General features: G+C 41.7%; 1 protein-coding gene across 1 annotated transcript; it reads left to right on the forward strand.

Annotated features, from left to right (window-relative positions):
* The first annotated feature begins 790 nt into the window (after window positions 1-790).
* On the forward strand, window positions 791-15,102 carry LOC311227109 (methyl-CpG-binding domain protein 3-like). Its single transcript, XM_084312648.1, has 7 exons — window positions 791-925; window positions 1,988-2,150; window positions 4,085-4,222; window positions 6,828-6,918; window positions 8,258-8,435; window positions 9,996-10,163; window positions 13,132-15,102. The coding sequence occupies exons 1-6, from the start codon at window positions 912-914 to the stop codon at window positions 10,156-10,158; spliced, it is 747 nt and encodes a 248-aa protein (XP_084168774.1). The 5' UTR covers window positions 791-911; the 3' UTR covers window positions 10,159-10,163; window positions 13,132-15,102.

Here is a 15,102-nt window from a genome sequence, read left to right on the forward strand (position 1 = left end):
TGTGATACAAAAGAGAGTCTAAAAAAGAGAGTATATACATTTGACGAAGAAACTGTACATTGGGGGAGGTTGGGTAGGTGGGGTGGAGGGGGGGGTTGGATAGGGGGGGGGGGGGTAACTGTACATTGGATTATCCACGAAACCTTACTTGGTTCCAAGAAGAGGGTCTCGTGTATTATTGGGTTAGGACATTTACTGTACATTGGAGGGGGTTGGGTTAGGACATTTACTGTACATTGGAGGGGGTTGGGTTATGACATTTACTGTACATTGGAGGGGGTTGGGTTGCATGGGGGCCTTGCATGGAATGTTTGTGTAGTTCTCTTTCTTTTGAAAGTGGTTACCAATGCAGCCATATTGGAAGAAAGAGAAGTACACAAATTATTCTGTGAAGTTTCACTGGAATTCAGTTGCAGTCACTATGAATTGAAAATGGGGGACCCTGATGTAAACAAGACAAAAGTCTTTCTCTGGTCTGCATCCCCTTAACAATTGTGTGTATTGAGCCGTACTGTATTGTACCCATTCTGCAATCTGTTAATAAAATTTTCAATCGATCAATCAATCGGTTATCTTCAACATGGTAAATATAACCCTAAAATATACTTGTATTTACTTATTAACTTATTTTTAAATGTAGGTCAGTAGTAGTACACTAGAAGAACTAGTTTATAGCAGCTTTATTATCCCGCGGATGAATATAGCTCTAATCTTGATGATGTGCTGTAACACAGCGCCGCGGAGTGATCTCGTGATTAGTGTCTGGAGAGCGCGGAGGGATACAGCAGCAGCTGCTGAGCTCACAACACAACACACAACAATAATAACGTAGCTTATCGCATCATCTCTCCACCACCACCACACACACACGATCAAAAGGAAAGCGCTTCAGTAACACGACAGAAGCAAGCATGGAGATAAAAAGGTAGGCACAATAATCGAGATACAGTCGACGAGTTGTTAATAAAAGAAAGTTTCCTTTTTTCTTGCAGGGAAAGCAAAGCAGCACACATGCAGTGCTGCTGCTATCAGCTAACCAGCTAGCTAACTGGCTAACAGTTTACTCGTGTTTAAATTAATAATAATACAACACGTGCAGTTACGAGTTAGTTGTAACTCTTCCACTGTGGTTAGATGACTAGTTTCGTCGGCAGTTTGTCGCGTTCTTCGCTAACTTGCTGTTAGCTGTGGACTAGTGTGGAGGACTAACGTGATCTAACTTCTCTCATTGTTTACACATGATCCTGCTTATAGTCATGTTAGGCCCTTACACCCCCCAACCTCCTCCAATGTACAGTCTCTACGTCAAATGTATATACTCTCTCTTTTTTTAGACTTCTTCTTGTATCACAAACAGTACTGTATTTGTAGATCTGGTATGTCATAAATGTCTGGTTGTAGCAGTACTGTCTATCTGTATGTCATATATGTTATGATGAATTGAAAATGGGGGACCCTGATGTAAACAAGACGAAAGTCTTTCTCTGGTCTGCATCACCTAAACAATTGTGTGTATTGAGCCGTACTGTATTGTACCCATTCTGCAATCTGTTAAATACAATTTTCAATCCAATCAATCAATCAAAACACACTTGGCAAACAACAAAGCCCTTACCAATGAATGACATAAATGTTATTGCATCCTGATAACTGCACAGGCAGTGTGTTTTATCTATAGTTAATCAAATTAGTCTAATTACAAAGTGTTGCTACGATAAATGAAATTGCACTTATTGCATTTACAAAAGTTAAACCCTTATTGGCCTCCTATGTTTGAAATGCCACTGTTGTGTTAAAAACGATTCTTATGTTGATTATTCCTCCTAGCCATCACTATGAATTGAAAATGGGGGGACCCTGATGTAAACAAGACGAAAGTCTTTCTCTGGTCTGCATCCCCTTAACAATTGTGTGTAATTGAGCCGTACTGTATTGTACCCATTCTGCAATCTGTTAAATAAAGTTTTCATTCGTTCCTTCCTCCTAGCCCTCCTACGAAGCGTTTCCTGAGCAGGCCCCAGATCACTCGTTGTCTGGGTAACACCACGGAGGGGCACAGCATCGACCCCCGGGCTGGCAGGATGCTCATGACCAAGGTGCAGCACAACAGGCACAAGCATCGCTATGACAACAACAACCATCAGATCAAGGTGAGATGGAGCTTTATTATTAGTGAGGAAATCGGGGGCAAGAGCCATGATTTTGGATGTGCATCATATTCTATTTACACAAGTTTAAAGTATTTTTTATTTACACAAGTTTTAAAATAGCCAGAAGTGAAAGTCAAGTATTTCTTTTGTCCTGGTATCCAAATGACATTGCTCTCAATTCCCTGGAAATTGGCAACATTTACCCATCCTGCACTCTGGGGTGCATGTCAAACTTTTTTCTTTTTTAAATAAAGAAGGAAAAAAGCCAGCAGATAAAATAATCCCACGTTCCACTTGATTTTGCGTTCGTCTTTGGTTAATGTTCAATCAAATCTTTCTCAGTATTAAAAACCCAGTATAATAATTCAGTTATAAATATAGCTTATTGTGGAATGTTATTCATGAGTATACTTGTTTCAGCTTCAGATGTATCAGTTGATTTGTTATAAGTGTTTCAGTGCAGCCTTTCTGCACAGCCAACTCTCAGTAGGCTGAGGGGGGCGTGGCCTTCTGTTCACTAGACACTGTGTAGCTGCTTGACAGGATGCTGATGCCTACACTGATGGGCCAATCAGAGCAGCTAGATGTGACTGATGGGCCAATCAGAGTATTCCATGTGTAAAGAAAAATAGTGCTTGGAAAAGTACTTGAAAGTCCTTGAATTTAATTTAGCAATGTCTGTGGAAACCCTGGTATAATCCTCACACCACCATCTCCTCACACTCCTAACTTGAAATGGGGCGATTTCATGTTGAAACCTCCGGGAACTTTCTCCTGAAAGTGTTTTCATTTTTTGTGTGTGGAAGAATTAAACGAAGGATAAAGTTCTCTTTCTTTCTCTTATCTGGGGTGATTATAATGGGGGTAAATAAGTCATTTTGGACAAATAAGAAACTCCAGATGTAACTGTTACTGTAACGAGACTGGTAGTCTTAACAACAGTGCAGACAGACAGCAGACAATAGATGCAATGAAGCAGATGATGGTAAATAAGCTCGCTAGCCGCCATACGCCTTTGACATCCAAACAAGTAGGGAAAACCTCAGCAAAGCGTGATTAGATTACCATGGCTGATGCTGATTTAATGTTTGCTACTCAATATTTCAATTTCATCCGAATGCCATGCTGATGATTCCCTGCGTTGTATGGCTTGTGAAAAGCTGTTGTACAAGACGGCATGTGTAGCTTAGCCTAAAATATTGAGTAGCTAGCGAACATTTACTGACAACACCTGCTATCAGAAGAATAGGCCGTCGAGTGACAAGCTACAGAAGATGGCCACAAACGATAGTACGAGTGATGGAAGAAGACGAAACGGAACATTTCATTCCCCTGGAATAAAAAAAGTTTTTACTTTTTAGTACTATGTACATTTAAAAGTAGAAACCGTTTGACTTTTACTCAAGTGTGTTTTTAGCCAGATACTCTGACTTTTACTTGAGTAAGATTTTGAGACGGTACCCGTATACTTTCACTTAAGTATAATTTCTGGGTACTTTTTACACCCCTGCTACTTCCATTCTCAAAGAGGATGTGGCAAAGCTCCTGTGTGTTGCTGTTGGTGAACATAGCTTGGTTTCTGACATACAAAACGATTGTCTGACACATGTGTATCCCATTTATTTCCATGAATGGAATACATTCTTGTGGCCCGGCTGGCTGGGCTAGCTGTTTCAAGCATGTGATGTCAGCAAAATCATCAGCTCTAATTGGTCAACTTTTCAGCATGTGATGTCAGCAAAATCAGCTATGATTGGTCTACTTTTGTGAGGACGGACAGGACAACACGGTTCTGGACTGCTTCAGGCCCATTCGGACCTACGCCTTCAAATAGTTTTATTTATTTTGATTGTGATTTGAATATTGAATATCAAAATAATGGTTGACTGTTAAAACTTATTAAAGACTTATATTTGTTTTTGTCTTCCTTGAAGGCCAAACCCGACTTAAACACAACACTACCAGTTCGACAGACGGCATCCATCTTTAAACAGCCGGTAACCAAGGTGACAAATCACCCAAGCAACAAGGTGAAGATTGACCCACACAAGGCTGTGGATCAACCAAGACAGGTGAGTTATGGACCACACCCAAGCCTTCCCGCTTTGTTAGTCAGCTGACCCACTAGACACTCCTTCAAACATGTAGCTGAAAAGTTTGCAATGTTGACGATTTTCCATAACATTAAACAAAACAGCATGACTGCATTTATATAAGCCTAAAACATAAATTAAATATACATTTTCAATTTTCATTCATATTCATTACCAGCTGTTCGTACTGGCTAAAGCACATTCATGCACCGTGAATTAGCCAGTTAGTTAGTGCAAGGGAAATCGTGAACATAAATGAAAACATACAGACAGTCACAGGGGTGACTAATTTAAAGAAAATACCTGAAATAAATACAACAAGATATGCCCTCCCAAACCACACACACATCAGTATAATAATAATAATAATAATAATAATAATAATAATAATAATAATAATAATAATAACAATAATAATAATAATAATAATAATAATAATAATAATAATAATAATAATAATAATAATAACTTAATTTGTATAGCACCTTTCATGCAGGGGATTGCAGTTCAAAGTGCTTTACATCAGTAAGAAATAAGACATAAAATCAGTGTAAAACAAGCAGCAAGAGCAAAGCATAAAGTGGGATAAAATAATGCAGATATATTCATCAAATCATATCAGAACCTCACGTTCCAATAGGCTTCTTGAATTTCTGTAATCTGTTACAAAACATGATAAAGGTCATAGTATGCACCCAGCGTAAAGGTAAAAATAAGAGGCGGAATGGTTTAAAATTATGGATTTAAAATGTCCCAAGAGTTGGCTCTTGATTTTGAATTTAACCCATGATGATTACCAGATCTACCTGTGATTTATAAAAGAGCAGCAGAGCAGACTGGAGCGTGGTGGAATCGCTGCTGGTGCGAACAACCCACGCGTACTGCTCGCACAAGAAACTACGTATGTGGCGCTTCTGGCCTGGTCTGTTGGAGGGAAGGATCACTACAAATTGATACAAAATAATATATTGATTTAAATTATCTGTACAGCTGACCCGAATGCTTCAATCGCTGTCAAAATCACTATTTGAATGCTTCAAAGCTTCAATCACTGCCATGGTAATCCATGTCAAAATCACTATTCGAATGCTTCAAAGCTTCAATCGCTGCCATGCCATTCTTTGCCCCTTTAGGTACCGAAAAAAGGTATTGTCTGGGGTGAAATATATATCTATACTATAGATACCTAAATAGTACCATCTGTTGCCCATTCCTAGCCAGTAGGGGTGTAACGGTACACGTATCCGCACCGAACCGTTTCAGTACAGGACCTTCGGTTCAGTACGCGCTGTGTACCGAACTAATGCAATGTACGTCGTTAACACTTTCAGTGCCAGCCATAGCGTTGATTAATGTCCTTGGATGCCAGCATCCACTTCAATGATAGCCTTAAAAACGCATAATCTATGTTTTAAATTATGGCTATGTGTCTAATCTGCCCGTCGCTTATCAATGACTTGTTTGCAGTCAACATTGTGTGAAAGATTCCCTCATAAACGGCATTTATTGGAATATTCTCGAATACACTAGACACGTTGTCATTTGTCGGCCTATTTATGAATCGTTTTCAAATAAACGCTAGATTATCGATAGTATATGTGTACTTATGCACGCTAGAGAAGCGGGCTGAAAAATCTATTCTCTCATTTCCTCAACATCACACACACACACACATATACACATACGGGACACGCTGAGATATAGGTAAAAACATCTCCGATTACCCCAAGACTGGTAACATAGATTCCTTACCTTAGATCAGATGTTCTCCAAAAATATTATTCCAATTCCTGATCGCCATTCCAAATATCGATCGCGTTTATTGATTGATTATTGGCTGCTGTAAATATATATTCCAGGCTGCTTTCCATCGTGCGATCACTTCCATCTTCATCAGATCCCTCGCCAGCATAGTGGAGCGAGTTGGCTCCCCCCCCAGAGATCCACCAGTATAATCGAATGGCCTGCAGTTACACAGGGATAGACGATAGGGCGCGTACCAACAGGAGACTCGTTGATGAAATATGAATTCAGATCGCTAATAAAAAAATCAAACGACAATTAGCGTCGTCGGCACTCAACGGGGGACATGAAAAGACGACAAAACACGTCGCTGGCACTCAACGTGTTAAAAACCACTAACGGAACGCACATGCAGACTTTTTTTTGTGCGCATAATTTTATTCAAAACTCCAAATTCACCCCTTCCCAAAATATGTTTAACACAACAGGGTCATTACTGAAAATGTTCATACTTTTTTTGAAACTACACCGGTGGGGTCAGGGGCAGTAAGGGAATTAATTTACTCAGTGGATGCCTGAACACAGAATGACACTGGTATCACTGACTACCATGCCAAGCCTAGGTGGAACTAAGTATAACTTAATAAAAGATCATTATATTTAATAATTATAATAATTATTATTATAAAAAAAAAAAAAAAAAAAATCCTACCGAACCGTGACCCCCAAAACCGAGGTACGTACCCGAATCGTGGCTTCTGTGTACCGTTACACCCCTACTGGCCAGCAGGGCTAATTGTTTGTTTGTTTGTTCTGTTTGCTTGTTTGTTTTGTTCTTCAGTTGTTCTGGGAGAGAAAGCTGAGTGGGTTGAGTGCGTTTGATATCGCAGAGGAGCTGGTGAAAACCATGGAGCTTCCCAAGGGCCTACAGGGTGAGCATCCCGAGCATTAAACCCTTTCACTACCACACTACCAAAGGGTTAACCCTTTCACTGCGCCAATACAGAAGGTTAACCCTTTCACTACCACACTACAGACGGTTAACATTTCACTGCCACACTACAGACGGTTAACCCTTTCACTACCACACTACAGACGGTTAACCCTTTCACTACAACACTACAGACGGTTAACCTTTCACTACCACACTACAGAAGGTTAACCCTTTCAATACCACACTACAGAAGGTTAACCCTTTCACTACCACACTACAGAAGGTTAACCCTTTCACTACCACATTACAGACGGTTAACCCTTTCACTGCCACACTACAGACGGTTAACCCTTTCACTACCACACTACATATGGTTAACCTTTCACTACCACACTACAGAAGGTTAACCCTTTCACTACCACACTACAGAAGGTGAACCCTTTCACTGCCACACTACAGACAGTTAACCCTTTCACTACCACACTACAGACGGTTAACCCTTTCACTGCCACACTACAGACGGTTAACCTTTCACTGCCACACTACAGAAGGTTAACCTTTCACTACCACACTGTAGAAGGTTAACCCTTTCACTACCACACTACAGACGGTTAACCCTTTCACTACCACACTACAGACGGTTAACCTTTCACTACCACACTACAGAAGGTTAACCCTTTCACTACCACTACAGAAGTTGAACCCTTTCACTACCACACTACAGACGGTTAACCTTTCACTACCACACTACAGAAGGTTAACCTTTTCACTACCACACTACAGACGGTTAACCTTTCACTACCACACTACAGACGGTTAACCCTTTCACTACCACACTACAGACGGTTAACCTTTCACTACCACACTACAGAAGGTTAACCCTTTCACTACCACTACAGAAGGTGAACCCTTTCACTACCACACTACAGAAGGTTAACCTTTCACTACCACACTACAGAAGGTTAACCTTTCACTACCACACTACAGACGGTTAACCTTTCACTACCACACTACAGACGGTTAACCTTTCACTACCACACTACAGAAGGTTAACCCTTTCACTACCACACTACAGACGGTTAACCTTTCACTACCACACTACAGACGGTTAACCTTTCACTACCACACTACAGACGGTTAACCCTTCCACTACCACACTACAGACGGTTAACCTTTCACTGCCACACTACAGACGGTTAACCTTTCACTGCCACACTACAGAAGGTTAACCCTTTCACTACCACACTACAGAAGGTTAACACATCTCAGGTCATATAGGAATAAATAAAATAAACTTGTTAAAAAAAACGTGACTTATCTGTGCCTCTGTGCTCCAGGAGTCGGCCCCGTGTGTTCAGACAAGACCCTGCTCTCCGCCATCGCCAGCGCCCTGCACACCAGCCCCACCCCGGTGACCGGGCAGCTGACCGCCGCGGTGGAGAAGAACCCCGGCGTGTGGCTCAACACGGCACAGCCGCTCTGCAAGGCCTTCATGGTGACCGACGACGACATCCGGTAGGTCACACACACACGTGGTATGGTAGGGATTGATTGATTGAACATTGTTATTAACAGATTGCAGAATGGGTACAGTACAGCTCGATTAGTGTTGTCACGATACTGGAATTTCTAACTTCGATATACGATACCATTTTCGATACCACAGGGAAAAGATTTTAATCTTAAAATGTACATTTCTTTATTCATTTTTTATTTGAATTTTTTTTAACTTTTTGTTGCTGGTCGATTCTCCTCACTTTCTCTCTGGTATTATAAGAGAAGAGAAATATAACACTTTTCTTTGTTTCTCTTTAGATCAGACATTTAAAAATGACTAAATTATCTAATCTAATCTTAGAAATTAAGTAATGTTTATAGTACTTTGATTGAGAACTTTATTAACAGATTGCAGAATGGGTACAATACAGTACGGCTCAATACAAAACAACTGCTAAGAGGATGCAGACCAGAAAAATAATTTAGTCTTGTTTACATCGGGGGTTCCCCATTTTCAATTCACCAGGAATGCGTGTTAAGCATAACAGCATCTTAAGTTCATTTACTTCTGACCATTATAGTCAAAGTATTTTCCTATGAACTGAAACTCATAAGATCACATAAGGTTAGCATCGTTGGTGTTCAGTTACAGCTATATTGGCCAACGTTAGCCAGCCAGCTACTGCATTACGAACTTCCAGCCAGCTAGCTGGCTACCCCAATCCACAACAGCCAGCCAGCCAACCGTACAAAATACAGTCTCAGCCAATCGCATCGATTTGTACAGTTAGTTGGCTCCACTCCATTGCGAATTAAAAGGTGCAGCCAGCAACAGACCGTATTAGCTAGCTACAGTTGCTGGGTGGCTAACGTTAGCTAGCTAGCTAGCCAACAGCTGCAAAAACGAACTCCAATGGTGGTATCAGCCGTTGATATGAGCTATCAGTAGCTAGCCAGCTAGTCAGCTACATAACGTTAGACAACGCCTCGTGCTTTTAACTAAAGTGAATAGTTTACTGGGCCATTTTCAAGTGATGTTGAAAGAGGAGCTGCACTCTTGCTCTCTTCAGAGCGAATGAGAGACGTTGACACTAGACGGGTCTGTGGGGGGAGGGGCAGGGGCAATGCACTGGGAGCAGCGTGTGTGTGTGCGTCAACAACTTGCTGTAGGATGAGAGAAGACGGCGTGCCAGCTGGTATCGATAGTGCAGAAAGTATCGATATTCGTGGGAAATTAGTATTGAAACTGTTTTAAATATTCAGAATCGATATGTATCGAAAAATCGATATTTTTGACAACACTAAACTCAATACACACAATTGTTAAGGGGTTGCAGACCAGAGAAAGACTTTCGTCTTGTTTACATCAGGGTCCCCCATTTTCAATTCATAATGACATTTATGACATACACAATATACAGATATAATAATCTAATCATGACATTTATGACATACATGACATACAGATATACAGTTCTGTGACATTTGTGACATACAAGATATGCAAATATACAGTACTGTTAAACACCGGAATCTTGACTCCTCCCCCATCTTGACTCCCCCCCCCCCCCCCCCCAGGAGGCAGGAGGACCTGGTCCACAACGTGAGGATGCGGCTGGAGGAGGCGCTCATGGCGGACATGTTGGCCCATATAGAGGACGTCACGGCAGAAGCTGAGAAGGTGGCGGTGGTCGACACGCCGGATGACCAGATGGAGCAGGACGACAAGGAGGACTCATAGCCAAGGTACACAGGACAACCAGGGGGCTCACAAGGTCCTTGAAGTGCTTGATTTTTTTTTACCAATTTATTTTTTTCGAGGCCCGGAATTCCTTGAAAACTGCCCATTTTTCTTTAACGAGGTGCTTAAAAAGTCCTTGAAATTCAAATCAAATTGTTCTGAATCAAGAAAAAAAAAATGTGTTCTGTTTTAATAAAACCCGACGAGTTGCTGTCTCGCGCGCTCCAACTGCTTTTCCTCATTTCTTCTTTGCGTGTGATGCTCTAGCTGGCAAGCAGGCCAAGAAGATGCTTAATAAAACGGCATTTAAAAGTTAATTGTATCCTTTGAGTGACATCCTTGAAAATGAAAAATGGTGCTTGGAAAAGTACTTAAAAGTCCTTGAATTTCATTTTGCAATGTCTGTGGGAACTGGAGAACATACAGGGGTCTTTTTTTGTCGTTGTCTCTTTGTATTGGTCCATTAGGATTATAATGTAGCGGTGGGGGAGGGAATCGATACAGCACAGTATCGCGATATTCTTTGCGGCGATGTTGTATCAATACACGAACAGCAAGTATCGATCTTTTATTTCTTTTTTAAGAAAAGTTAAATACAAAATTTAAATTATTGAAGTGAGATGAACAGACAACTTTTGGGGCATTGTTTGCAGGTAATAATAATAATAAAATTTGGGTCATGGGTCGAACAAACCTGAACGTTATTGCTATAAAATAGAACGTAGTTTGTTTCTTTACCTTTCTGTGAACGTCTAGGAATTTTTTTTTGTCTCAATCTGATGGAAAATGGCAGAGCTATTTACATTATAAAAAGTAGATTTCATTCACGGTTTTTGCTGCCCTGTCAGGGGCACTGGTGGTACTAAATCCAGATTGAAAGAGGAGATTTTACGGGGGCAGCTGGGTGGTGCAGTGGAGATTGCGCTCGTCACCAATGCAAGAGACTCCGGTCTCGAATCCGGGTGTCAGCATTGCCTCCGGCTTGGACCAGCCGTCATACTAACTCAATTGGCAGAGTTAGAGGGTGGAAGTCGATGGGTGGGGATTTGGATGTTGTGGACAGCGACTTCTACAGGTCGGTTGGGGACGCCTGTACAGCAGAGACAGGAAGTGGCGAGGGTAGTGTGAGCCTCCCATGCGTTACACCTCGCCACTGAGAGTCCGCGCTGGCAGGTGAAAAGATGTGACAGGCTGCCTCCTTGTGTACCGGAGGGGACACGTGATGCAAGGCTTCTATCCTCCCTACAACCGACCAGTGGGGGGCATAGTCGAGCAACGTTCAAGACCGGGGAGGGGAGAATTGGAAAACACGAAATTGGGATGGGAGAAAATTTGAGAAAATAAGGAGAAAAAGTTTATAAAAAAAAGGAGATTTTACCCGATCCATAGATGTATGACTTGGCCATAATACGGTCATTTATAGGCCTGATATTATATATTCATATTTCATGTGTCCGGATGGCAAAATTCAGTACTGTATCTACAAAAAACCCTGTAAATCATCTGTCCTTAATTAATTTGCTTAGATTTTTTGTACACGTGATCTCAAGAAGGTGCAAAATTTTTCACGTCTGGTCAATGTTAACATGGTGTTATTCACTGTCAAAGATGAAAAATAAAAATAATAATTGATATTCTCCTTCATTCATTCATTCATTCATTACAATTTACTCAAGCATAGTAACAGGCACAATATTTCTGACACTGGGGATACATTCCCTGAGGTCCATAGATGTCCCTAGATACCAGGAACATCTGATGAAAAATAGAAGTACACACCTTGTAGAAGTGGAGCAATCTTCATTTTCTTTTTTAATCCTCTTCTTTCTCCTCCTGATTTTTCTATGTTTTTCCTCCCATCCCAAATTTTTTTTAGTCGTTATGCCAACTCCCCCCTCCCCTACCTGGTTGTTGCGCGCATGTGCCCCCTACTGGTCGTTATAGGGAGCCCTGAGGTCTATCACATGCTTCCTCCGATACATATGGAGACAGCCAGCTGCTCTCTTTTCACCTGCCAGCGCGGACTCTCATTGGCGAGGAGTAACGTGTAGGAGGCTCACACTGCCCCCGCCCTCTCCTGTCTTTTGCTGTGCAGGCACCCTGTCCGACCTGTAGGAGTCGCTGTCCACAACGTCCAGATTACCACCCCATCGACTTCCCTCCCGCTAACTCTGCCAATTCAGTTAGTATGACGGCCGGCCCAAGCCGGAGGCAACGCTGACAGCCGGAGTCGATACCGGTGTCTCTTGCGTTGGTGACGAGCGCAATGTCCGCTGCGCCACCCAGCCGCCCTATCTTCCATTTACTTTTAGGTGAATTATCTGTACAGACAAATATTGGGTCTGTTACTATGCTTAAGTAAATTGTAATGAAAATGGTGAATAACACCATGCTAACATTGACAAAGTACAGTTACTTTTGTATAATGTCCATAGATGCACCATTTTTTACCGGATTGCGACAAACTTAGTGCTGAAAATTTACACTTTGACTGCTGTTTTGATAGGGTTAGGGTTGTACTCTTGGCTACATTTGAAAAAGAAACACATCACTTAATATGGACTGTATTGATCTATTTGTGACGTGAAATAAATCTTGGCCCGGTACGGGCAATACTGTCATATCGTGACTCAAGTATTCTGATAATATCGCGGATTCCCACCCCTAGTGTAATGATTTCTATTTTAAATGTTTTTTTTTTTTTTTTTTTTTTTATGTCATTTTAAAACGATTTCTCACATTATGTTTGGCCAGTGACTTTTAGTGAGTAACCATGTGTGTGTGCTCCATTTCGGCCTCAAAATCGACAGTCAAATCTAATTGTTTATTTGGATTTCATTACCCATTACAATGTAATCATTACACCCCTATGGTCCATCCGTTCCCATATTAGCAGTGGTCCTTTGTGTAGTAGTTGTGGTATGTAATGTAGTACAGTTGTGAATTGTAACGTCTGTTGTTATCTGTCCACAGGCATATGACAAGGAGTTGGCTGGTAAACAGTATTCTCCCCTCGCAGGCAAAGGACTTTTTAAACGCTCTGGGTCCAGTAGGTCATCGTGAAGATCCTCATCTTACCTCTTTATCTGACGTGGACCTCAAATGTTAGTCAATCCGCTGACTGTCCAGCAACAAGTGAAACTAAATATTGGCTATTTCTGACCAATTTAAATTGGAGTTTTTAACATTTGACCGGTAAAGTCTAAAAGGAGGGTTACGTTCGTTTTTTTTTTTTTTAATAAACCTCTACCGATGTTATGGATTGTGGACAGATATGGATGGTGCTTTATATAATGCAGTCTTGAGAACTTTTTCAGTAGACAGAAGTTCAAAGTTGAAACACGTGTGTGTGTGTGTGTGTGTGTGTGAGTGAGTGAGTAAAGAGGAGAGTGCCTTTGCCGTATACATGTATGTGAGTGTGATTTGGGAACCTCTCCCAGCCAGTTCCTTTTTTAAAACGGTTCTGCTATAGAGCATCTTATACCTTGCTATGTCATATCCTATTCTGACGCTGTTGGAAACACGGCATGGCCCTGGGAACGTGTTGAACGATTGGCAGATGGTTGAAGCAGGAGAGACAAACTGTAATTTGTCTGAATTTTTTCAAGAGATTATAATGTGAGGTAGAAACACTATTACATGTATTATCGTGGCCCCGAGAAGCAAGGTGTTACCCTTAAAGGTATACTGGCATAGTTTTTAACCCCTCTTTTTAAAAACACAAAATTAACTATTTTGTGTCTCGTCAAAGAATTTCTAGTCGCAACAGGCAACTACACAATTGCCGTGTGTCCCCGGAAAACGGTCGTCAGAATCCACCATTTGACGACGCCCCCTAATCTGGTCAATGGTTTGGCCTACCAACCGTCACTAGATTCCACGTGTGTAAACGTTTAGTGAGAATCACATCGGAGGAGTACGAGTATATATTGTTTTAATTTAAGTGGTGGTCATATAGTTTCACAACGCTTAGGATATCACAAAATAAGAACACGTTTAAAAAAAATATATCTCATGATTTGACGTTGAGGAGTAGTTGGTAATCCTTACTATTGTAGGATGAACATATTTGTCAAGTTTGGTGCAAATCGGACGATGTGCGCGCAAGTAACGTGTCGTATCCTGTCAACTGCGTTCCCCCCCCCCCCGAAATTCAGTAGGACCTGGCTGTCAATCATCTCAATGACACATTTAACCCTTCCACTACCACACTACAGAAGGTTAACCTTTCACTACCACACTACAGACTGTTAAGCGTGGTAGTGAAAGGGTTAACCTTCTGTAGTGTAGTGAAAGGGTTAACCCGTTGTCGTGTGGCAGTGAAAGGGTTATCCTTCTGTAGTGTCGCAGTGAAAGGGGTTAACCCTTTGGTAGTGTGGTAGTGAAAGGGTTAAAGACGTTTGTCCCCAGATTCCACACGGCAAGATTTGTGAGAATCGGGTGAACAGGCTTGGGGGGAGGGGGGGGGGGGGGGGCAATAGGAGAAAAAGGTGTTTTTCAAACAATTCTAAATGGTGGAAAAACCAATATGGCGGATATATTGTCCACAAGGAGCCGTGTCTCTGGGGCGTGATTTTTTTTTCCGTAGCCGCATTTCTCGGAGACGCTCTCTGATTGGCACTGACTGACGCTCTCTGATTGGCCACTGACGCGTTTGCCCAATCGCGTGACGAGCTGTGTCTTTGCCCATTTCCACGTCAAACAGCCTGCAAACTACCTGGCGTTCTATCGCCCTGCTCTAAGACGAACTCTAACCTTAACCAACTTCGAAAGAGTGCCTAAGCTTAACCAGTGTAGAAACAGGCGTCGGCCAATCAGAGAGCGTCTCAGAGAAATGCGGCTACGGAAAAAAATCGCGCGTCTCTGGGGTGTCATCTTCGTGACGAGTTACGGGTCAGGAAATGCACTCTTGATAATGGGAAAGTTTTAGCCTGATGGTGGCGC

The sequence above is a fragment of the Notolepis coatsorum genome, assembly GCF_963971535.1.
Source record: "Notolepis coatsorum genome assembly, chromosome: 4".
In the NCBI taxonomy this organism is placed as follows: Eukaryota; Metazoa; Chordata; class Actinopteri; order Aulopiformes; family Paralepididae; genus Notolepis; species Notolepis coatsorum.